The following is a 25,208-nucleotide window of genomic DNA, read 5'->3' on the forward strand; positions in this document are numbered from 1 at the left end:
TATCTCCCATTTGGCAGTCCACTCCCAGGGACCTGACTGGGGGATCAATCTGGAATCTTCTGCTAATGGAGAGATCATGACGACACTTTTTTGGTTGCTGGCCATATGCCCTGTGGATACAGATTAAATGTCTTCCCAGTGGTTTCCATTGCCTTCTGCATCATCATGCAGTTGATCATTACTGATTCTTCCACCTTTTAGGATAAATTTTCCATCCTACGGCCCACTGGATTCCCAGAACCTCTGTCTGCTCCTCAGCCTTCCCAGACTATCTATGCCAGAAGTCCATTTGATCTCCTGGTTACAAACAGGTCTGAACTTCCTGACTAAGTTAATGGAATGAATTGTCATAAGACCATTATATCATCACTGAATATGGTTGTAGATAGGAATGTAAAGAAAATTGGGAAGATATTTCTGCTTAGCAAGTGTGATAAGAAACATATTTGAGAGTACTTGAGTAGTCAACATGAGGCATTCATCAGCAGGTCTTAAAATTTTGAACATAAATGACCAAAGTTCAAGAGTTTCATAATAATTCATTTTAGACCACTACATGCTGAGCAAAATTGTGAGAGAGTGGAAATGTGTAGTTTGACAAATGTGTTAGAAAGCTGCTCAAAATCAGAGAGAGCTTCACTGATAATTTGAATGTAGTAAAATGCTCATAAACAAATGTAACATACTGCACATGAATAGACAGCAAGACGCCATGTGATTGCAATCTCTGGAAGCAGTCTCATCCATAAAATATCTTGAATTATGCATACAGAGCGATTTAGAATAGAAATCCAACATAAAATGAATTACAAGTATGACAGGTGTCAGATTGAGATTCATTTGAAGAGTAGTCCATCCACAAAAAATATAATTTACAAGCTCCTCATTTGACAAATACTTGAATATTCCTTCTCAGACTGGGATCTGTACCATGTAAGATTGATATAAGAATTAGATAAGGTCCAGAGAAAAGCCCATTGCGGGTTCATTTAGTAAACATGGAAGCATCATGGAGAAGCTCATCAATCTTCAATGGCAGGTACTACAAGAGAGGTGTTTTGCATCACAGTGAATTTACTGATAAAATTCTGAGGGTGTATGTTCCTGGTAGAGCCAACCAATATATTGCTTCCTTCTCCGTATATCGTGCAAAAAGACCACAAGGTAAAATTTGAGTTTCCACCAAGTGTTACTAACAATTGTTCTTCATATGGGCCATTCTTGAGTGGATGGTGAAAGTGCAAAGTGGAGAAGTGGAGAGGGGGGGGGGGGGTGACAGTGGCACACAAAATACCATCCACCACACACTATAAGGTGGCTTGCCGGGATAGACGTGTAGCTGCAATGTCAGGGAACAGGTCCTGCACGACTGGGCAGCAGCATCTCACCCATTTTGTGGCTTGCCATTGAATATCACTGCATGTTATGGTGCACAGGCACAGTATCCAGTGTTACTCTGCAGTGGCTTTTGGTTTCACTGATGTACAAAGTTGTGCACTTTTAACTGACTGCCTTTATATTGGTTATTGTTTTGATTTTATTTCACTGTAAGGTGTTTTTAGGTTTATTCATTCATTCCCTGCTTACATTGAATATAAGGCCACATATGTTTGCAGATATACAACAGGTGCAAAACATTTCCTGAGTAGTTTATGTAGGTATAGTGTCATGAAATAGTTTTACCTTCAACACATGCTTAGGAATATTAGTATGTAAGGTCATGCAAAAGAAATATAAACATGTGATAGCTTTCATGATTTAAAGTGACTAACAGTAATCTAGCTCTACCTGCAGCATTTTCTTTTTGATTTGTCCCAGTGTAAAATAATAACTGAAAACACCATTTTATACTCTAGTAGTTCAAATTTCCCATGTATCTTTCACACTTCTTAACCTTTTGATCTCTACTATCTGTTATCATGCTTGTGTAATTATTGTATATTGCAGGTTGCAGGTTGGGGTATAACAGAAGAAGGAGAACCAAGTGAAGAACTCCTTTCTGCAGAATTTCCTGTAATTGAATATCGGGAATGTCTCAAGAAAATTAAACCAAACTACCAGATCTACTTTGGAAGCGATAAGATTTGTGCTGGATACAGAAATGGTACTACTGAACATTTCTTAAAATTATTTTTATGTAAACATTTATCTTCATATTTTATAATAATAACTACCAGCAATTTGCCATGCATTGCAGTATGGTTAGGAAGATCCACTGTCACGTTCCCAATGGCCAATATTAAAATATGTGGAGCATAAAAGTTGAGAAACCATATATGCAGACACCAGCTGCAGATGTGTGTCACACTCAGAAAACCCATGAATGCAGTTATGCAGATGAATTTAGCTTTACTCATAAAGACAGATTTTGCAAAAATACAAATCACACATTACCATACCCCTACCTGGTACCAAATTAAAGCATGCTTCAATGAACTTCAATCCATAGCCTGTTCATTTCTGAGTTCTATTCTTTCATGCAAAATAATTAGAAATTTGTGTAAAATGTGTAACAAAGTATTACATTAACAATACCCTTTTCCTTGAAAGAACTCGAATGTTTGTACTTTATACATGATGTTTATTCTGCAACATATTTACAAATACTAAATGCCTGTAAATTGTAACACTGCAGTCACTGAGTGGTATACACAGTGACAGCCTGGGACGCGAACCCAAATTGCAATTGCCTCAACATTTAGACTACCTGAGCAGCACTTCATTGTCACAGTATGACTGATGTTACTGCATTTTCATTAATTTAATCTCTATGAATATTGAAGGCCCTTTGAATGAATTGCATCATTAATGGCAAAAAAGTATCTCTGAGTGGATATGATCTGAGTGAAGAAAATGTAGAACAAACTAAACTTCATTATTATTATTATCAGCATTATTATTAATTATTAAAATTGAGTCTTGACATTCCTAAGCATAGGCCGACATAACAGGCAACTCTCAAAAAGTGAAATGTTTGAAATTTTTTAATAAATTGCCAGATTCCACTATCAATACACTTTTCAATAATTTCAAAAGTAGATTATATAACTGGTTAATAAACAATTCATTACACAGTTTAAGAAAAGTCTTGGATATTAGTAGTGCAGAAATTGAGTTTTAGGATTATGGTGACAATTCTGTACAATTCTGTTCTTTATTCAGACTGTCTTGTTCCAGTCCTTTCCTCTTAGTCACCCTGCCATTTGCTAATTTTAGACCAGAAGATTTCATGGTTTTGGACATCTTGTGAAGTAATTCTTGCCAGTTTCAGATCAATTTTAATTTCGCCAGCTCATTTGGTTGTGTCTGCATTGGCTTTGCTCCTATTGTCATAAAAATCAATTATTTTTTTATGTGTCTGTCTGGGTTCATTCTTTTAATGTGTTTGTAGAATCTTAATTTACATTTTCTAATGTCACTATGGATATTTGTGTATTATTTGATTTCCTGATTGCTTCTAAGTCAGAACTGTTTGTCTACAAGTTCTGATCCTAGAATTCATCACGCAATTTTGCATTGCTTTTTCTGAATGTTTCCTTTTTCTCGGTGTTTTCCGTTTCTGTTTTTGTTCAGAATTAGTGTTTTTAATCCACAAAGACAGTTTGGTTTAATCACTATATTGTAATGTCTTAGTTTTGTGTGTGTGGAATACGTTTCTTGTTGTAGATATTGTGGGCAAGTCAATATGCTGTGTTCAGATTCTTGCACCAAGTTTTGTTTGCTTTTGTTTACATTCAATTTTCCTGAGTGGTTTCATTGAAATATTTAAATTTCAAAACTTGTTTACTTTTTCTTTCATTCATATGCATGGACTTTGGTGCTTCTTTGTTGCAGGTAATGTATTCTGACTTTTCAAAAGATATCTGGAGAGGGAGTTTTTCTGCTGTTTCATTCAAGAGTTCAATCTAACTTTGGACTAACGAAATGTCATGAGTTAATAGTGTTGAATCCTTGCCAAATTCTAGGCAATCTGTAGGTAACTTTCTTCTGCCTAAAGTGATTGATTGGTCAGTTTTGAGGATTGATTTCTGTTTGTGCCTTTCCTGTATCATGTTCTCAAGCACACAGTTGAAAAGTAATAGAGCCAACATTCATTCTTGTCTTATTCCTGTTTTGGTTTCAAAAGGATCTGAGAATTCCCTCATAAATTTAGCTTTGGACTTTGTCAGTGTTTGATTTATGATTGGAAGTATTTTCAGATCTTGGCTTTGTTCTTATAATATTATGAAGAGTGGTTCATGATTATCTGAGTCGTTGGTTCTTTTGAAATCAACAAATATGCAGACACAAATTTTTCCTACAAATTCTCTGATATCTAAGGATTAGCCTTAGGTTCAACATTAGCTCTGGAAATGAATGTCCTGGCCTGAGTCCTGCCCTGATACTATTCTATTTTTGGTTGAAGTTGTTTCTGTGCTCTATCAAGAAGACAATAAGATGGAACTTTGTATGCAGCTGATATTAGTGAGATTCTCCTGTAGTTATTTATACCTGTTCTCTCTCCCTTCTTGTGTAATGTGTGAATTAGTGAATTTTCCAATCTTCTGGAATTTGTTCTGTTTGCCAAATACCTTGCAAGAATTTGATGATTTCTCTTATGGTGTTTGAGCCAGTGATTTGAGGATATCTGCTATGATTCCATTTTCTCCAGGACTTTGTTATTTTTTAGTCTTTTGATCTGTCCATCTATTTCTTCTTCATCTGGCAGTAATGACTTTGGATTAGTGCCCTCAGGTGGTGTGAATTTTTGTGTTGGTTCTGAAGAGTTAACTAGTTCTTTGAAATGTATGACAAAGTCCTTCAAATTCTGTTGGTTGTTTAGAGTCAATTGTCCATTTTCTTTCTTGAAGTGAACTCTTTGTGTTGGTCCCCCCCCCCCCCTCTTTGTGTTGGTCCTCCCCCCCTTCCCATTTTAAACTGACCAACACTTCGTGTTTGATAGCCTATTGATTACTTTTGAAGTTCTTGTAGAGTTTTTGTGTGGTTTTTCTTTCGAAGTCTTTCTCAATTTCATGTAGTTGTTACTTTTCATATTATCTTTTGCTCTTTCTGATTAATTTGGCTATTGCTGTCTTCACTATAGGGAATGTCTTGCAGTTGTCTTCTAATTTACTGCTGTTCCAGGTGCATGCATCCTGTTGAGACTGAATTGCTTACTTATGTTCCTCATTCCATCAATGATGCTTTTTTCTTTTCTGCAGAGGAATTAGTGTTTGTACTGTGTGAATCAATTTGCTTTTCTGTTGTTGTCAATTTTTGACTGCTTTTTCTCTAGTTCTTCAATGAATGTGTCCTCTTTTTTGTGACCCTTTGAAGTTTTAAACATGTCAGGTAATGATCTGAGCCTATGGTTGCACCCTTTCTGACTTTAACATCAATAGTTTCTCTGTGGATTGAATAAAAGATTGCTACACAGTCAATATGGAATTCATTGGTGAGTCAGTTTGGTGATTTCCATGTCACAAATTTTGATGGATTCGTTTTGAAGTGCGCTGACATGATTTTAAGGTTGAATATCCTGTAAAGTTCAAATAATCTACATCTATTCTGGTTGGTTCATTTATGTGCTGGGAATTTTATAGTGTATTTTTGTACTTTATTTCTTTGCTTAGCTGTGCACTGGAATCACCTAGCAGGATTTTGACATGGATTTGTGGATTTTTAAATACTATTTCTTCTATTGTTTCCAATGATTTCCCAAGCTTTTCCCAGTTAGTTTTATGATAATGAATACAGGCTGAAGCAATGAATTAAAATTTATACCAATGCCAGTATTCAAACCCAGGAGTCCTGATCACACTAACCATTGCACCATCCTGGCACCAAAGCTAACACATCTTTATGAATTACTCCAATACACACTCGATTCACAATTTGGCACAAATTTTATTTCGTTGTTTCAGCCTGCATTCATTGTCCTAGCTAAATCTGAGACTTAATATGTCTCTGGGTATCTTATTAATGGTTAGTTTTATTTTCAGCATTGACTAATATGTTTAATTAATTAGTGTGCGTGTTTTATTTGCACTTATTCTGTTGTTTACAGAATTCACAGAGGTGAATATCTCCCTTGACTGCAAAAGCGACCCCTAAAAGTGGTGCATTTTTCAATATTTGTTTGTCTGTTTCACTTTTGAAAAGTCTGCAGTTCCCAAAAACCATTGCATTTTCCTTAGATTTGTTTCTTATATGCCACTATTTGTATTTCTTGATCATTTAGAGTTCCTGTAGTGATGCAACTTTCATGTTCATAGCAGACTATTTATATTTAGTTTGCTATTTTTGGTATGGACTGGGAGTGGGAGTAGCATAGTGATGGACCAGGATGATGTGTAGCTTGGGTAGGCAACAGGGTACCACTTCAAGAGAAATGAGAATGGTGATGCGTAGGATGTCCCTGATTTATGGACATGATCATAGATACTCAAATTCCTGGCAAAGGGTATGGCTCAGATGTTTCAGTCTAGGATAATACTGGATGACAAGGGGGCTACATTTTGTAGCTAATTCTTGGGAGTGGTGAGGATTAGGAGTGTGTGAGAATATGGCACAGGAAATCTGTTTACAGACCAGGCTTGGAGGAGGGGTGAGGGGGGTGGGGGTGAGGGGGGGGGGAGTACATTGCCTCTCTGTGAAGGCCCTAATGAGACATTCAGTTTATTGAACAAGGAAGTTCTCGTCACTTCAGAAGTGCTCTCTGTGGATGAACGGGCTGTATAGGAGTGATGTTTGTGTGTATACAGGGTAGTGACAGTGTCAAAATGCAAGTACTGTAAGTGGTGTGGGCTTAACACAGAGAGAGGGTGGGTGGAGCCATTAGCCTCCAAGAATGTGGCATTGTTGACTTAGGAGGACCAGCTGAAGCAGATGAGGAAGAGGGTACTGAGATTGTGGAGGAATCATGATAGGGTGTCTTGGACCTGAGCCCAGATCATGATGTTATCATCAGTGAGCCTGAACCAGGATTCATGACTCACCATTCTTTCCCAGGTCCCTTCTTAAGAGTACTACCCTTTCAACAGAAGAAAGGATAGCCACTCACAACCTCAAAACAGGTCATGACCTAATCATCATTCCTGCATACAAAGACTCCACCACAGTTGTGGTGAACTGCAGTGAGTGGCTGACAGAAGGCTTTTGCCAAGCGTCCAAGTCCTCCACCTACAAACTCTGTTGTAGTGATCCCATCCCAGAAGTCCAAGATAACCTCCAATCTCTGCTGAAATCCTTAAGCACATTTCAAAACCTCTCCCCTGTCTTCATCTCCTTTCTCACTGAAATGACACCCCACATGCAAACCTTCTGCATGCTTCCCAAAATCCACAAACTCAACAATCCTGGATGTCCCACTGTAGCTGGTTATTGTACTCCTATTGAAAGAATTTCCACTCCTGTTGATCAACCAATTGCACAAAGACTAGCTTCTCACATCAAATCTAGGAAGTTCTTTCGTGGCTTTCTACCATCCCCACCCCTTTATCAGCAGATCCCAACTCATTTCTGTTAATGTCACCTCTCTATATACCAACATCTGTCATGTCTATGGCTTTGCCACTGTAGCATGATACCGCTCCCAACATCCTTCCCGATTCTGGACCGTACCATCTTACCCAACTGCCTTTCCTTTGAAGGTAAAGTATACACACAAATCTAAGACACATCCAGGGGCACCAGCGAGGCACCCTCCTATGCCGACCTTTCTAAGAAACTTTCCTAACCTCCCTTAAATCCAATCATCTTGTCTGGTTCAGGCCATGGTCCTACTCAACACCATGCGCCACTTTAATGGACATTGACCTCCACCTCTTTGATATGTCCATACACTTTTTTGTTCATATTAAACAAACTAACCATCAACAGTACCAGCATTTCAACACCTGTCATGTCTTCCACACAAAAAAATTACTCCCGCTCAACCTGGCAACCTATGGATTGTATTCCTGCAGTGACAGGAATTGCATTGCCCGGTGTGCTGAAGGTCTCACGAGGGCCTTCACAGACAGCTATGACTCTCCAAACTTAGTCCAAAAATATTCTCCATGCCATATCCTCACATACAACTAATCATCTTACTAACGCATTAGCACCAAGTATCGCCATGGACTGAAACAACTGAACTACATCTTTTTCCAAAACTTTGTGTATCTATCATCATACCCATAAATTATGGACATCTTCTCTAAGATCGTTTCCACCAATCCTAAGGTATTATTCTGTAGCCCATCCAAGCTACACATCATCCTAGTCCATTCTTAAGCTACTCCAACTGACAACCCCTTGCCATAGGGTTCATACCACTGTTGAAGATCCAGGTGCAAGAACTGCTCAATACACCCACACAGCAGTTCTTACTCCATCCTGTCACAGGCTTATCCCACTGTGTCATAGGCAGGCCCATCTGTGAAAGCAGCAGTATCATATACCAACTCTGCTGCAATCACTGCAAAGCATTTTATGTCAGTATGACAAACAACCCCCTGCCCATCAGAGCACCTAATAGTGGCCAAGTACCAGGTTGACCTCCCAATGGGGGAACATGCTTTGAACACACGTTCAAGTTCAAGTTCAATGGCTGCTTCATAACACAAGCCACCCAGATCCTTACCACCAGCACCAGCTTTTATGGACAACATAGGTATGAGTTGTTATTGCAACACGCTCTTCACTTCCATAATCCTCCTGGCCACAGCCTCCACTAACCACTTGTCTCCACACTGTTGCCTTCCTCTTTGCCTGTTCTGCCTTCCTCTTTCTGCATCCCTCCCAATCCAAGTCCAATGTTACCATCATCTTGCACTGCATCTCACTGGCTCTGGTACCTGTACATGCACACCCTCAACCCCTCCTGCACCCCCCCCTCTCTCTCTTTCTCTCTCTCCCCTTCTCTCTCTCTCCCCTTCTCTCTCCTCTCTCCCCTCCTACCCCCTCATCTCGCTACTCACACCGCCCAACATAATCTGCATCCTGCCCCAGAACACCTGCTGTAATGCAATCCAAGCCTTATGTGACCAGGCAGCGCACAGTAGAGTTGCGGGGAAATGGTGGGGGGGGGGGGGGGTTATGGGTATGTGTAAGTGTACTCTACCTCAGGAAAGGATTTATTTCAAAAGTCAGCAGGTTTCCTTACTCTTTAGTGGGTGCTTGTTAATGACTCAATGCTGTTAGTTGGTGAGTGGCCACCTTTACTTTTAAATTATGTACATCCTGCCAGAACTTTCCTTACAAATTTGTGTTTTAATAGTTTTTCTTTAAGTAGGTCATGCTGCTGGACATTTTTAGAAGAAATTTCCAACTTTCTTGCATCTTTTTCAGCTTCTGTGAATTGTGCTGCTTTCATTTCCTTATGTTGAAAGTAGGTTAATATCCTTTTAGATGTACTTCGTGGACTCATTCATAACTTGTGACCATAAAAGGCAATCTTCCTTTCCTGAATCAGGTCACTTACCTTCTCTGCATACTTATATAGTTCACAGTTGTGATCACTTCCATACTCACTGTTTTCTTTGATGGGTTTCAAGATTTTTCTCAAAAGGTTTCTTTTGTTGGCCTTATGCTTCTCTATTAGCCCTTTCTTGTTCAATATAAAAGTTTCTGCCACATGTAGAGCCTCTAGTCAAATAATAGTCCATGTGTCCGCTTTTGGCATTTAAGGACATCAATCTCTTACTGTAAAAGTTAGTTGGAAGGTCATTTCTGTTTTGTTAATGGGTAACACAAGGGATTCTTTCATTGATAGGTTAGGCTCTAGCCATCCACCCAGCTATTTAAACTTTTCTCCCTGTTTAATTTTTCCTAGTCTGACCTCTAGCTCTCTTGGTGCTGGTTCATAAAGTGCATCTTCTCAAAGGAGATATGAGGCTCAGCCTTTGCACCCCTGTTTTCAGTTGCTTAAGGTGTTTTGCTGTTAAATCTACAGAGTCTAGAAAGATTACTAAGCCATTTGAAAAAGCTAGACAGTTGATAACAAGAGTCATATACTCTTAGCCTAGCCTTGCCCAATTTTTGTCCTTGAATTGTTCATTTCTTTTTGCCATTTGTGTATGACCTTTTCGAAAACAAAGTTGCTGAACAGATATGATAATCCATCTCTTTATCCTACTCTTGTCCTGTTTCCAAAATGGATGAGACATCTCTCCTTGGGACTTCACTTTGGAGGTGGTGTTGGTTAAGGTTTGTTGGCTAATTCATTTTGTGTTGTTATCTAAGCCAAATTCCAATTTAAAATAGTATTATTTGATCAGTTGAATTGTATGCCTTCCTGATGTCAACAAATTCTTCCTCATCAGTTTTGTGTATGAAAAGGTGGTTTTCAGCACCATTATCTGCTCATAACATGATTGTCCCTTCCTGAAACCCCTTTGATATTCCCACAATTGTGGACTGATTTGTTGTTCCCCTCTATTCTGTAGAGCTTTTTAGAGTATCTTGTAAGCTATTAGCAGGAGGGAGATGGCAAGTAGTTTTTCATATCTGTTCTCTCCCAATCTTGAGTAGTGGATGAATTAAGCCCGGTCCACACGCTACAATCTGTCTGCGCAGACATCGGCGCAGATGTCTGTACATGCAAAAGATCGCTGCAAATGTGGTGTGTCCACATGACACAAACTCCAATCTACTACTCGCCCGCCATCTGTCGGTGTAGAAAAGAAATATCAGTGGCAAGTGACTACGCTCCCTGTAAACATCAAAAATTTAATTAAGTTATTTTGAAATATAGAAATGGAGGAAGTTCTGTTGTGGTCTGTGTTCGCAACTTGTGTTGCAAAAAACATTCAGACCAACCGCAGGAAACAGAGAAAGCGGTCAAAATAGTGTAGACAATGGCTACTAAAGTGAAAGCAGTTTTCTCACGTAAATTTACTGCGAGATTTGCAGGGCGAACCTTAAGAAAGCCAAGCATATCAAAATACCATAACGTTGACTGGTATACTTGATCTACTCCTACACTAGATCTTCTAGATTTCTGAACTTTGGATAACTCTTTTCAGTAAACAGTTCGCAACGAATTTTTTTATTTTTATTACTGTTTGTCTGTTTGCCGAGGCGTGAACTGCCCGCAATTTTTCAATTAGAGCATTGTATTGTGCTGTCTTTTTGTCGCGGTCACTATATTCTTTACTTTTAATCTTCCACAAACATGGGTGGTTTCTATATATTTCAATGAATTCAGTAACAAACTCTCGAGAACACTGACGAGTATCAGCCATTTTAATGCCCTGTGCTCACAAATACAAACACTAGACTGAGCAAACAGCTGTTTCGCGCCAGATTTGCGGCGATCTCCTGTCCACACGCTCCAACTTGTCTGCGCAGATGTGGTTTGAACCCACAGAATTGAGAGGTTTCGCTCAAACCTCCAACTCCAACTTCCAGCTTTGCACACACCTCAGGTTGGTGCAAATCTTCTGTCCACACGCAACGATCTGTCTGCACAGATGTGATGTGCGCAGACATTTGCGCAGACAGATCGTTGCGTGTGGACGGGCCTTTACAGCAGAGATTCATCTACTTGGAAGTTTTTTGTTTTCCTGAATCTCTTGAATAACTGTAACAATTTCACTGATTGCCTTCTCTCCTGCATACTCCCAGAGTTCAGCAGTCATCAGGTGGTTTGTTATCTTTTGGAGCTTGGACCATCTTCTGGATTTCTTCTTCATGGTTTGAGGCAAATTTTGGTAGATGTTTCAATTGTTTTCATAAATGAATGCAGTCTCAGGAGCCTTGCAGTTGAGGAGTTGTTCAAAATAACTTGCTAGAACCTGTCAATTATGTATGTCACTGTGGGCTAGTTTGCTATGAATCTGAACTGCAGGCTCGGGAAGTTGTACTGGTTCAGATTGTGTATGAAGGATTCACAGAAGATACATGTGTTACTTCCATGGAAATCTTGCTCAATCTGTACAAATTGATTCTTATCAAATGTGCATGTTGTCACCCTGTGGGCAGTTTTTGATGGAGATTTCCTCACATTGAGGAAGCTGACCCTGTTCACTTTATTGTTCTTGCAGTTCCTCTTGTGCCAAGCAACCTATCTTAGTTGTATTGCTGCAGCACATTCATTATCCCACCAAGCATGTTTTCTGGATTTTGTGTGTGAGCTGCTTTCTATGCTGCTCTGACTGTAACCTCTTTTAGCTGTTCCCTGTTCTTCCAATTTAGTTTTCATATTGGAAGTGAATTCATAGTTTCTCCTTAATTTGTCCCAGTAAAACTTATAGCTCTTAGTAGATGTAACCTTTTTGGTATTTCTTGGAACTGTTGTAACTTTCATCTTTAAAATGTAATGATCTGAGTCTTGGTTGGCATGTTCTGTATCTTTTATTTCGTGTGCTGTCTGTGTAGTGGTGCACAGTCAATCTAGAATTCATCAAGTTGGAGTTGTCCAGATCTTCTGTTTCCTGGACTGTTGTCTGAAAACAGCTGATTCTAGAATCAGTTTGAATGCTTTGTGTAACTCCATTAATCTCTCTCAATCACAGTTGATTCTCCTGTGAGCTGGGTATTTTCCAAGAATCCTCAGATATTTTCTTTCCTCAACAAGCTGGGCATCAGAATCCCCAAGTGGACAAATGATGTGTTTGTTGTGAGGATATTTTCCGGTTCCTCCAAGAATGTGTCTGTTCCTTCAGAGTCATCTGTATTTGGTAGACTGATCAGTGCAGATACTTTCATCATTGTGTAAATTCTACTTGCACTATGGTAACAAAGAGACTCAGCTGTTAGGGGAGCTGAAGTCCATAATCGAAACCAAACTTTTTGTGCTGACAATAAATCCTGTGCCTAAGTGCAGAACTACACATTTTCCAATTTCTTCTACAAAGATTCTATAACCTCGTGGCTCAAACCAACATTAGTCCACGAGTCTTGTTTTCCAAATTGCCATGGTCCGTACCAGAGGCATTGGTGACACTTTTTAGGTGCTGGTTTCAAGAAGGGTGGTTGAGTCATAAGTTGCAAAAAAAAATTCCAGTGTCTGTATCCAATCTTTCTCAGAGTCTCTGATACATAAGGGCAGGTTCCCAGAATCCAAAAGCCCACTCACATTGTTGAGATGACAGTGGATCGGGCAGTAGTTATGGCTGAACTTTGCTTGTGGCAGTCGAAAAACTGTGGGTTAGGACTGGCAATGTTCCACACTGGACAAGGTACTGCCAAGACTGTAAGCACTGGAGAAAGCCTGATGTTTGGCATTAGTCAGTGCTGTCTGGCCAGCCCATGAGGACCTCCCATTCTGCCACCTCTCTCTTCACTATGACAGCATAGTAGCATTGCATGACATATTGGCAGATAATTATTGCAGGTTTCAGTGAAGTGACTTTTTGTAATTGGCAAATAGATATTTAAAACAATGCCAGTGGGTTTTGAGTGATCAATAAGATCTTGTCCCAGAGTATTCAGAATTTCCATGCCACTTTACTGATTTATGTTAGTGGCTATAATTCAGTTTTTGAGTACTCACATTTGTTGAATTTTTACACTTGTTGCTCACTGATTGTTCTATCACAGATGATGGCAGTGTCAGTAATCCACAAATTCTTTTCCTCTATAACTGGGATGTGTGGTGTATTGCGCTCTAGCATTTGATATGTCTCAAGTTAGAAATCCCCCAGTAATTTGGCACATATATTTCCAACAACTTTTGTGATTCCACCAGTTCCTTATTACCAGCACAGGGTAATTTTGGCATATGTTCCAGTGGATCATTTATGCCACTTTGTTGTGCCTCTGCTTGTGATCAGTTTGAGTGATGTTTTTGTGACAGCTCAACATATGGTCAACTGTTTAGTCAGCTTCTTTGCAAAGTTTGCACTCTGGGTCTTTTGCTGATTTCTTGATTCTGGCTATGATGGCTTCAGTTCTGATGGCTTGTTTCTCCACAGCAAAAATCAGTCTTTAAGTTCCCTTCTTTAGGGTTCCATTCATCAGCCAAGATCAGTTATTTGTCTATTTTGACTTCAAGCTTCTCTGAAAGCTGCCAGTCCAATGGTTTATTGTGTAGGGGTGCCAACTGGTACTAAAGTCCAGCTCTCCAGATTGATTCTCTGTTTAATTTACTCTGAGAAGATTTCTGTTGCTGACTTCAGTCAGAGATGTTCTTTGCTGTCTTTCACAAAGTCTGTTAATGCGTGCTCCTCTTCTTACAGTTTTGTCTCACTTTCAGGAGTCCTCTACCACCTGCTTTTCTGGGCAAGTACAGCCTATCAGTGTAACTGTGAGCAAGGAGTCTGTGTCTCAGTTGTCAGGAGTTGTCTTGCTTTACTGTCTGCATTAACCAGCTCTACTTGCTGGCAGTATGTTTGGTGATGGGTATGGTCTAGGTGTTGAGTGCCTTAATGATATTGTCATCATTTGGTTTGCTTTTCAAAATTTTTCCGACAATTTGGGTGTAAAAGTTGCTGACCACACTTTTTACTTATCCATGCTTGATGTTGCGCAACAGCAAAATGCCTAGCTATTTGCAGGCTTCTGATTGACAACACTTGCTGATTTGTCATTTGGCATTTTGATGCCTTCATTTTCTGAGATTTTCTCCTTTAGTGTGCCTGTGGCACACTTGTCTAAGCTGAATTCCATTCTGATGTCATTGCCAAAGATTTGGAAAGTATTTGTTAGAGACTGAATTTCAATTTAAATTTTGCATAAAGCTTCAGGTTAACTATGTATAGTAGTTTGGATATTTTCTGAGAATTTCTTGCTGTTTGATAGCACATGTTTGTTTCCTGCAAGATGGTTGACAGTGGAATCAAGGTGATCATGAACAACAATGGGCATGAGTCCCCCTGAATTAATTTATGTATTTACACATCAAGTTCCATGGAACCAAATTGAGAAGCAAATCTCCAAGGTCATGGAACATGTCAGTACATGAAATTACAACATAAAAGTAATAATAGACACAAATAAAATCTTTATAAACCCAAAAATGTCAAGCCATAAGTTCAAGTAAAGGAAGTCAATAACATAACACAAGAATCAGCTTAATTTTTCAAGTAACTCCTCAACAGAATAGGAGGAGTGACCCATGAGGAAACTCTTCAGTTTAAATTTGAAAGTGCGTGGATTTTTGCTAAGATTTTTTAATTCTTGAGGTAGCTTATTGAAAATGGATGCAGTAGTATACTGCCCACCTTTCTGCACAAGAGTTGAGGAAATCTGATCCAACTGCAGGTTAGTTTTCTGCCGAGTATTAACTGAGTGAAAGTTGCTTATTCTTGGGAATCAGCTGATATTGTTAACAAGAAATGACAGTAAAGAATATATATATTGAGAGGCCAATGTCAAAATACCCAGACAGTGAACAGGGGTCAACAAGAGGTTCACAAACTTACGCCACTTACTGCCCGAACTGCCTGTTTTTAGCCAAAAACATAATTTTAGAATGGGAAGAGTTTCCCCAAAATATAATACCATATGACATAAGCAAATGAAAAGAAGCAAAGTAGATTAATTTTTCATGTCAACAATCACTTACTCAGATACCGTTTGAATAGTAAAAACAGCGGCGTTAAGTCTTTGAACAATATACTGCACATGGGCTTTCCATGATAGTTTACCATCTATCTGAACATCTAGAAATTAGAACTGCTCAGTTTCACTGTTAATATGCCCATTCTGTGTACCACATACTCTTTGCCTTCCTTGTAACATTTTAAGCATCTTACAATACTGTTTGTAATGGGCTACTGTAGGTTGACTGTGACTACTTCTAACTTTTTGATATAATTCCCGCTTCATTCTACATGATATACTTACCCTACTAGTCAGACACCCAGGCTGCCTTTTACTTCTAGTACCCAATTTAGAACATTTTAATGGAAAGCAACTCTCAAAGAGCATGAGAAACCTGTTAAGGAAACCACTATATTTGTGATCTGTATTATCAGCACTATAAAAATCCTGCCACTCTCATTCCTTGACAAGGTTTAAAAAACCCTCTATTGTCATTGGTTTAGCTTTCCTACATAGTTTGTAATTATATGTGACATTTTTTTAATAGAAAAGCCTTTTAGTGTTAAAATTTGTGAATCATGGTCCGAATGGCCATTCACCCTTTACTACCAAAATGACCATCTAGTAATGAAGAATGAATAAAAATATTGTCTATGGCTGTGCTACTGTTCTCTTGCACCCTGGTAGGAAAAAGCACAGTCTGCATCAGATCATATGAATTAAGGACATCTTCCAACATCCTTTTTCTTGCAGAATCATTTACAAAATTAATATTGAAGTCACCACATATAACTAATTTCTGGTTCTTCCTATAAAATGAATCAAGAATATTCTCTAGCTTGAGCAGAAATGCTCTGAAGTCAGAGTTAGGGGACCTATAAACAACAACAATTAGAAGTTTACTTTCACTAAATTCAACTGCCCCTACATAACATTCAAATATCTGTTCAGTGCAGCACCGTGATATGTCTATGTACTCAAGCAGAATACTGTTTTTATGTACGTGACCACTCCCCCACTCCACAAGGAACTCATTGAAAAATATCTCTTTAGATGTTGACTTGTCCATAATTTTCTTTACCAAGCAATAGTTCTGTTTTCCAGCACTCCAGTTATCATAATCATTATTATTATTATTATTATTATTATTATTTATTTCCTTTCTCAGACATTATGTCTGGTTAAAAATGGAAAATGTCGTGGACGTTGATCAAGTGTGACTTCCTTTTAACTGTACGATATATGTTACATAGCTTTTAGGAACTTTCGGTTAATTGAACCTGTATCAATAATTACAGATTTCTGTAGTTGTATATATACGTTTGGATGTAGCTGTATTGCGTTGATGTACTGGTGGATATTGTGTGGTATGACTCCTGTAGTTGATAGTGTAATTATATATAAAAACAAAGATGAGGTGACTTACCGAACGAAAGCGCTGGCAGGTCGATAGACACACAAACAAACACAAACATACACACAAAATTCAAGCTTTCGCAACAAACTGTTGCCTCATCAGGAAAGAGGGAAGGAGAGGGGAAGACGAAAGGAAGTGGGTTTTAAGGGAGAGGGTAAGGAGTCATTCCAATCCCGGGAGCGGAAAGACTTACCTTAGGGGGAAAAAAGGACAGGTATACACTCGCACTCACACACATATCCATACACACATACAGACACAAGCAGACATATTTAAAAGACAAAGAGTTTGGGCAGAGATGTCAGTCGAGGCAGAAGTGTAGAGGCAAAGAAGTTGTTGAAAGACAGGTGAGGTATGAGTGGCGGCAACTTGAAATTAGCGGAGATTGAGGCCTGGCGGATGACGAGAAGAGAGGATATACTGAAGGGCAAGTTCCCATCTCCGGAGTTCGGATAGGTTGGTGTTGGTGGGAAGTATCCAGATAACCTGGACGGTGTAACACTGTGCCAAGATGTGCTGGCTGTGCACCAAGGCATGTTTAGCCACAGGGTGATCCTCATTACCAACAAACACTGTCTGCCTGTGTCCATTCATGCGAATGGACAGTTTGTTGCTGGTCATTCCCACATAGAATGCATCACAGTGTAGGCAGGTCAGTTGGTAAATCACGTGGGTGCTTTCACACGTTGCTCTGCCTTTGATCGTGTACACCTTCCGGGTTACAGGACTGGAGTAGGTGGTGGTGGGAGGGTGCATGGGACAGGTTTTGCATCGGGGGTGGTTACAAGGATAGGAGCCAGAGGGTAGGGAAGGTGGTTTGGGGATTTCATAGGGATGAACTAACAGGTTACGAAGGTTAGGTGGGCGGCGGAAAGACACTCTTGGCGGAGTGGGGAGGATTTCATGAAGGATGGATCTCATTTCAGGGCAGGATTTGAGGAAGTCGTATCCCTGCTGGAGAGCCACATTCAGAGTCTGGTCCAGTCCGGGAAAGTATCCTGTCACAAGTGGGGCACTTTTGTGGTTCTTCTGTGGGGGATTCTGGGTTTGAGGGGATGAGGAAATGGCTCTGGTTATTTGCTTCTGTACCAGGTCGGGAGGGTAGTTGCGGGATGCGAAAGCTGTTGTCAGGTTGTTGGTGTAATGATTCAGGGATTCCAGACTGGAGCAGATTCGTTTGCCACGAAGACCTAGGCTGTAGGGAAGGGACCGTTTGATGTGGAATGGGTGGCAGCTGCCCACTTCCAAACCATAACCAAAAAAAAAAAAAAATTATTTTTTTTGCCGCTTTCAGCACTACCGCCGCTATAATATCCACCGTTTCTAGTTAACAAACAGCTCCTTTCACCTTTTAAACAACCATTTCGGCCAGTTCTAATAACTTTCGCTTTATTTCCATTTCCGTTTTTCTCACATCACTTATAATTTTTAGCCGCTTCCCACAGGTTTTAACGTCATTATTTCTTCGTCAGACAATTGTTAGCCTCATTTTCATAATCTGCCACCACAATACCACTCCTTTTAATATACTACACGCAGTTTTTTCGAAATTTTCCCGAATTTCTCCGTCCTTTAACGCGTTTTGGCGGCAACACAACCACCTAACCTTTATGCACATCGTTGTCTATCAACCCAAGTCCAACATAGCCCAGCTGTAACCAACACCTTTTCGCCTTTTTTCATTCCAGATCTCCAGTTACTTTCCGGTTCACCTTTATCTCTCCCCATATATTTTTATTTTCATTTTCATTTCACCTCATGTTACACTTTCCACCTTCTAATACCATGTCACCCTCATAACACCCCCACAATGACCCCTTTAAGTTTTATTTACATTCCCTCCGCAAACATGCCTTCGCCCTAGCCAGATTACGCTCCCATATTCTATTTTCTCAGGCTTGTCTGACATTTGGCATCACCCCCAAAGGCCTCACACTTAAAGTTCCCATCTCTGGCTGCAACCCTTCCTTCCATCAGTCCCTATACCAGTTCCAAACTGAACAATCCATTGCCCTCACCCACCTAATCCTTCACCTACACATCAACTCAGCCAATGAACACACCCGTCAACTCCTATCCTTAATAAAAGTCCTTAATCTTTCCTCTCCCACATCCACACCGGCTGTTCAGAGCATCCTCCTACAGGCCAACCGTAAATTAGAACAGCATGCCACCCTCCACCTCAAAAAACTATCCAATCTCCTGGTTTCCCACCTCCGGAAAGGCAACTCACTCACCCTTCACAACCTTTCCAGCAAACCTCAACCTCCTCTCATTGCACACAAACCCAGTCTCTCCCATCTACTCAATCTCCCACTTCCAGCTCCACTCCCTCCAAAACCTCAAAATTCCGATCAACACAATCTGGAACCACAACACCCTAATTCAGTAGTTAACCTTTCCTCCAAACCTCTCTCCCAATCCGAAACCTCTGTCCTATCCAAAGGCCTCACCTTCAGCCCCACTCCCAGATTCAACCAGACAGCCCTCGTCAAAGATTTACTGTCCTACACTCGTACTCTCTGCTGGAAGTATCACTTTGCCATGAAGAAAAATGATCCTAATCCTACTCCTAATGTTCCGACTCCCCAAGACACCATCCAAATTGAACCCTGCCTGGAACAGTTCCGTCCTCCGTCACAGCGGACCCACCTCCTCTTCCTCAAAATCACCCTCTCCAAACCTTCCAGGAATTTCTGACTTCCAGCCTTGCATCTCAATCCTTCTTAAAAAACCTTAATCCTACACCCAACATCACCACTGCTGAAGCCCAGGCTATCCGTGATCTGAAGGCTGACCGATCCATCGTCATTCTTCCGGTGGACAAGGGTTCCACGACCGTGGTACTTGATCGTCGGGAGTATGTGGCTGAGGGACTGCGTCAGCTTTCAGACAACACCACATACAAAGTTTGCCAAGGTAACCCCATCCCCGATGTCCAGGTGGAGCTTCAAGGAATCCTCAGAACCTTAGGCCCCCTGCAAAACCTTTCACCTGACTCCATCAACCTCCTGACCCCACCGACACCCCGCACCCCTACCTTCTACCTTCTTCCTAAATTCCACAAACCCAATCATCCCGGCCGCCCCATTGTAGCTGGTTACCAAGCCCCCACAGAACGTATCTCTGCCTATGTAGATCAACACCTTCAACCCATTACATGCAATCTCCCATCCTTCATCAAAGACACCAACCACTTCCTTGAACGCCTGGAATCCTTACCCAATCTGTTACCCCCGGAAACCATCCTTGTAACCATTGATGCCACGTCCTTATACACAAATATTCCGCACGTCCAGGGCCTCACTGTGATGGAGCATTTCCTTTCACGCCGATCACCTGCCACCCTACCTAAAACCTCTTTCCTCATTACCTTAGCCAGATTCATCCTGACCCCCAACTTCTTCACTTTTGAAGGCCAGACATACCAACAATTAAAGGGAACAGCCATGGGTACCAGGATGGCCCCCTCGTATGCGAACCTATTCATGGGTCGCTTAGAGGAAGCCTTCTTGGTTACCCAAGTCTGCCAACCCAAAGTTTGGTACAGATTTATTGATGACATCTTCATGATCTGGACTCACAGTGAAGAAGAACTCCAGAATTTCCTCTCCAACCTCAACTCCTTTGGTTCCATCAGATTCACCTGGTCCTACTCCAAATCCCATGCCACTTTCCTTGACGTTGACCTCCACCTGTCCAATGGCCAACTTCACACGTCCGTCCACATCAAACCCACCAACAAGCAACAGTACCTCCATTATGACAGCTGCCACCCATTCCACATCAAACAGTCCCTTCCCTACAGCCTAGGTCTTCGTGGCAAACGAATCTGCTCCAGTCCGGAATCCCTGAATCATTACACCAACAACCTGACAACAGCTTTCGCATCCCGCAACTACCCTCCCGACCTGGTACAGAAGCAAATAACCAGAGCCATTTCCTCATCCCCTCAAACCCAGAATCCCCCACAGAAGAACCACAAAAGTGCCCCACTTGTGACAGGATACTTTCCCGGACTGGACCAGACTCTGAATGTGGCTCTCCAGCAGGGATACGACTTCCTCAAATCCTGCCCTGAAATGAGATCCATCCTTCATGAAATCCTCCCCACTCCGCCAAGAGTGTCTTTCCGCCGCCCACCTAACCTTCGTAACCTGTTAGTTCATCCCTATGAAATCCCCAAACCACCTTCCCTACCCTCTGGCTCCTATCCTTGTAACCACCCCCGATGCAAAACCTGTCCCATGCACCCTCCCACCACCACCTACTCCAGTCCTGTAACCCGGAAGGTGTACACGATCAAAGGCAGAGCAACGTGTGAAAGCACCCACGTGATTTACCAACTGACCTGCCTACACTGTGATGCATTCTATGTGGGAATGACCAGCAACAAACTGTCCATTCGCATGAATGGACACAGGCAGACAGTGTTTGTTGGTAATGAGGATCACCCTGTGGCTAAACATGCCTTGGCGCACAGCCAGCACATCTTGGCACAGTGTTACACCGTCCAGGTTATCTGGATACTTCCCACCAACACCAACCTATCCGAACTCCGGAGATGGGAACTTGCCCTTCAGTATATCCTCTCTTCTCGTCATCCGCCAGGCCTCAATCTCCGCTAATTTCAAGTTGCCGCCACTCATACCTCACCTGTCTTTCAACAACTTCTTTGCCTCTACACTTCTGCCTCGACTGACATCTCTGCCCAAACTCTTTGTCTTTTAAATATGTCTGCTTGTGTCTGTATGTGTGGATGGATATGTGTGTGAGTGCGAGTGTATACCTGTCCTTTTTTCCCCCTAAGGTAAGTCTTTCCGCTCCCGGGATTGGAATGACTCCTTACCCTTTCCCTTAAAACCCACTTCCTTTCGTCTTCCCCTCTCCTTCCCTCTTTCCTGATGAGGCAACAGTTTGTTGCGAAAGCTTGAATTTTGTGTGTATGTTTGTGTTTGTTTGTGTGTCTATCGACCTGCCAGCGCTTTCGTTTGGTAAGTCACCTCATCTTTGTTTTAATATATAATTTTTCCCACATGGAATGTTTCCCTCTATTATATTGATAGTGTAATTAGTATGATGTCAACTTTATCCTGATGCCACATGTCCTTGACTTCCTCAGTCAGTTGGATGTATTTTTCAATTTTTTCTCCTGTTTTCTTCTGTATATTTGTTGTATTGGGTATGGATATTTCGATTAGTTGTGTTAATTTCTTCTTTTTATTTGTGAGTGTGATGTCAGGTTTGTTATGTGGTGTTGTTTTATCTGTTATAATGGTTCTGTTCCAGTATAATTTGTATTCATCATCCTCCAGTACATTTTGTGGTGCATACTTGTATGTGGGAACGTGTTGTTTTATAAGTTTATGTTGTAAGGCAAGCTGTTGATGTATTATTTTTGCTACATTGTCATATCTTCTGTTGTATTTTGTATTTGCTAGTACTGTACATCTGCTTGTGATGTGGTCTACTGTTTCTATTTGTTGTTTGAAAAGTCTGCATTTATCTGTTGTGGTGTTGGGATCTTTAAAAATATGCTTGCTGTAATATCTGGTGTCTATTGTTTGATCCTGTACTGCAATCATGAATCCTTCCGTCTCACTGTATATATTGCCTTTTCTTAGCCATGTGTTGGATGCGTCTTGTTCGATGTGTGGCTGTGTTAGATGATACGGGTGCTTGCCATGTAGTGTTTTCTTTTTCCAATTTACTTCCTTTGTATCTGTTGATGTTATGTGATCTAAAGGGTTGTAGAAGTGGTTATGAAATTGCAATGGTGTAGCCGATGTATTTATATGGGTGATTGGTCTGTGTATTTTGCTAGTTTCTGCTTGTTCTATAAAGAATTTTCTTAAATTGTCTACCTGTCCATAATGTAGTTGAATCATGGTTAAATGTAGGTTTTTTATGTCAATAAATCCCCTTCCTCCTTCCTTTCTGCTTAATGTGAATCTTTCTGTTGCTGAATGTATGTGGTGTATTCTATATTTGTGGCATTGTGATCATGTAAGTGTATTGAGCGCTTCTAGCTCTGTGTTACTCCATTTCACTACTCCAAATGAGTAGGTCAATATTGGTATAGCATAAGTATTTATAGCTTTTGTCTTGTTTCTTGCTGTCAATTCTGTTTTCAGTATTTTTGTTAGTCTTTGTCTATATTTTTCTTTTAGTTCTTCTTTAATATTTGTATTATCTATTCCTATTTTTTGTCTGTATCCTAGATATTTATAGGCACGTGTTTTTTCCATCGCTTCTATGCAATCGCTGTGGTTATCCAATATTTAATCTTCTTGTTTAGTGTGTTTTCCCTCGTCTGTGCTATTTTTCTTACATTTGTCTGTTCTAAAAGCCATATTTATATCATTGCTGAATACTTCTGTTATCTTTAGTAATTGGTTGAGTTGTTGATTTGTTGCTGGCAGTAGTTTTAGATCATCCATGTATAACAAATGTGTGATTTTGTGTTGGTGTGTTCCAGTAGTATTATATCCATAATTTGTATTATTTAGCATGTTGGCTAGTGGGTTCAGAGCAAGGCAGAACCAGAAAGGACTTAATGAGTCTCCTTAGTATATTCCACGCTTAATCTGTATTGGCTGTGATGTGATATTATTTGAATTTGTTTGGATATTAAGTGTGGTTTTCCAGTTTTTCATTACTATGTTTAGGAACTGTATCAGTATAGGATCTACTTTTTATATTTCCAATATTTGTAGTAATCATGAGTGGGGTACACTATCAAAAGCTTTTTGGTAATCAATGTATGCATAGTGTAGCGACCTTTGTTTAGTCTTAGCTTGATATGTCACCTCAGCATCTATTATCAGTTGCTCTTTACATCCTTGTGCTCCTTTGCAGCAGCCTTTTTGTTCTTCATTTATAATTTTGTTCTGTGTTGTATGTGTCATTAATTTCTATGTAATGACCGAAGTTAATATTTTGTATATTGTTGGTAGGCATGTTATGGGGTGATATTTTGCTGGGTTTGCTGCGTCTACTTGATCTTTAGGTTTCAGATAAGTTATTCCTTGTGTAAGTGTATCAGGGAATGTGTATGGGTCTGCAATGTAACTGTTAAATAATTTAGTTAGATGTGAATGTGTTGGGGTGAACTTCTTTAGCCAGAAATTTGCTATTTTATCTTTTCCAGGGGCTTCCCAATTGTGCATAGAATTAATTGCTCGCGTGACTTCATGTTGCAAAATTATCACTTCAGGCATTTGTGGTATCATCTTGTATGTGTCTGTTTCTGCTTGTATCCACTGTGCATGTCAGTTATGTTGTACTGGGTTTGACCATATGTTGCTCCAGAAGTGTTCCATGTCTGTTATGTTTGGTGGATTGTCTATTTTAATGTGTGTGTTATCTATTGTCTGCTAAAATTTCTTTTTGTTTGTGTTGAATGTTTGGTTTTGTTTCCTTCTATTTTCACTTTTTTTGTATCTTCTAAGTCATTTGGCCAATGTTTGTAATTTCTGCTTCTTTTCATTTAATTGCTCTATTGCTTCTTGTTGTGAGATTTTACCTAACCTTTTTCGTTTTTTGTCTGATATTTCATTTCTTATAAATCGTGTTAGCTGTCTTATGTCTTTTCTCAGGTTTTCTATTCTGATCTGTAGCCTGTGTTGCCATGCTGGTTTTGTGGGTTTCTTCTGTGTGTTGGTTGGTTCTGATCCTGCCTAGTGTGTATATTTAGTGTAGTGAGTGCTCCTATATAAACCAGTAGTTGTAACTCTTCCATAGTTGTATCTTCATTTATTTTGTTGTGTATGATTGTGTTGATAGTTGTTATTGTTGTTTCGGCTTGTGAGTTATTTGGTGGTCTATGCAAGAATGGTCTAATGTCTGTATTTGTGTCTTTGTATTCTATATATGTCAGCTGAAATTTTTCTTCTATATCTAACATGTGTGTCACTTCGTGTTCTATTTGTGCTTGTTCTGGTGGCTGTCTTAAGATTTTGTTTTCCTCTGATTGTTTAATTGATGTGTGTTGTTCTTTGTTTGTTTGCTCTGGGATGTTTGAGTCCATTACTGTATTTTCTTCTTCTTCTGATTGCACATTATTTTGTTCCAGTATTTGTTGCACTTGTTGTTTGATGTTTTCTAATTCTGACTGGGGCATCCTGTTATTTTTTATTATTACATGGATTTGATAAGCTAGTCGTTGTTCCGTTAAAAATTTTAATTCTGGGCATGTGGTAATAAATGTTGTGTATACTTGTGATCTGTATCCTGTTGAGTTGGCTCTTAAGTTTGTTGCTTGGTAATAACAGAACATGTGGTGTTGGTTAAGTTCATCTGACCATCTCATCCTCTGTCTTTGTTTTCCTTCCAGAGTGGT

General features: G+C 40.1%; 1 protein-coding gene across 1 annotated transcript in view; it reads left to right on the forward strand.

Moving 5' to 3' along the window:
- The window catches only part of LOC124622014 (modular serine protease-like), a 276,840-nt gene that overhangs the window by 248,112 nt on the left and 3,520 nt on the right, over positions 1 to 25,208 (forward strand). The window contains exon 11 of the mRNA XM_047147565.1: positions 1,948 to 2,104. Within this exon, the coding sequence (XP_047003521.1) occupies positions 1,948 to 2,104 (157 nt within the window). The remainder of the gene's footprint in view (positions 1 to 1,947; positions 2,105 to 25,208) is intronic.

Source organism: Schistocerca americana, chromosome 7, assembly GCF_021461395.2.
Source record: "Schistocerca americana isolate TAMUIC-IGC-003095 chromosome 7, iqSchAmer2.1, whole genome shotgun sequence".
Classification (NCBI taxonomy): Eukaryota; Metazoa; Arthropoda; class Insecta; order Orthoptera; family Acrididae; genus Schistocerca; species Schistocerca americana.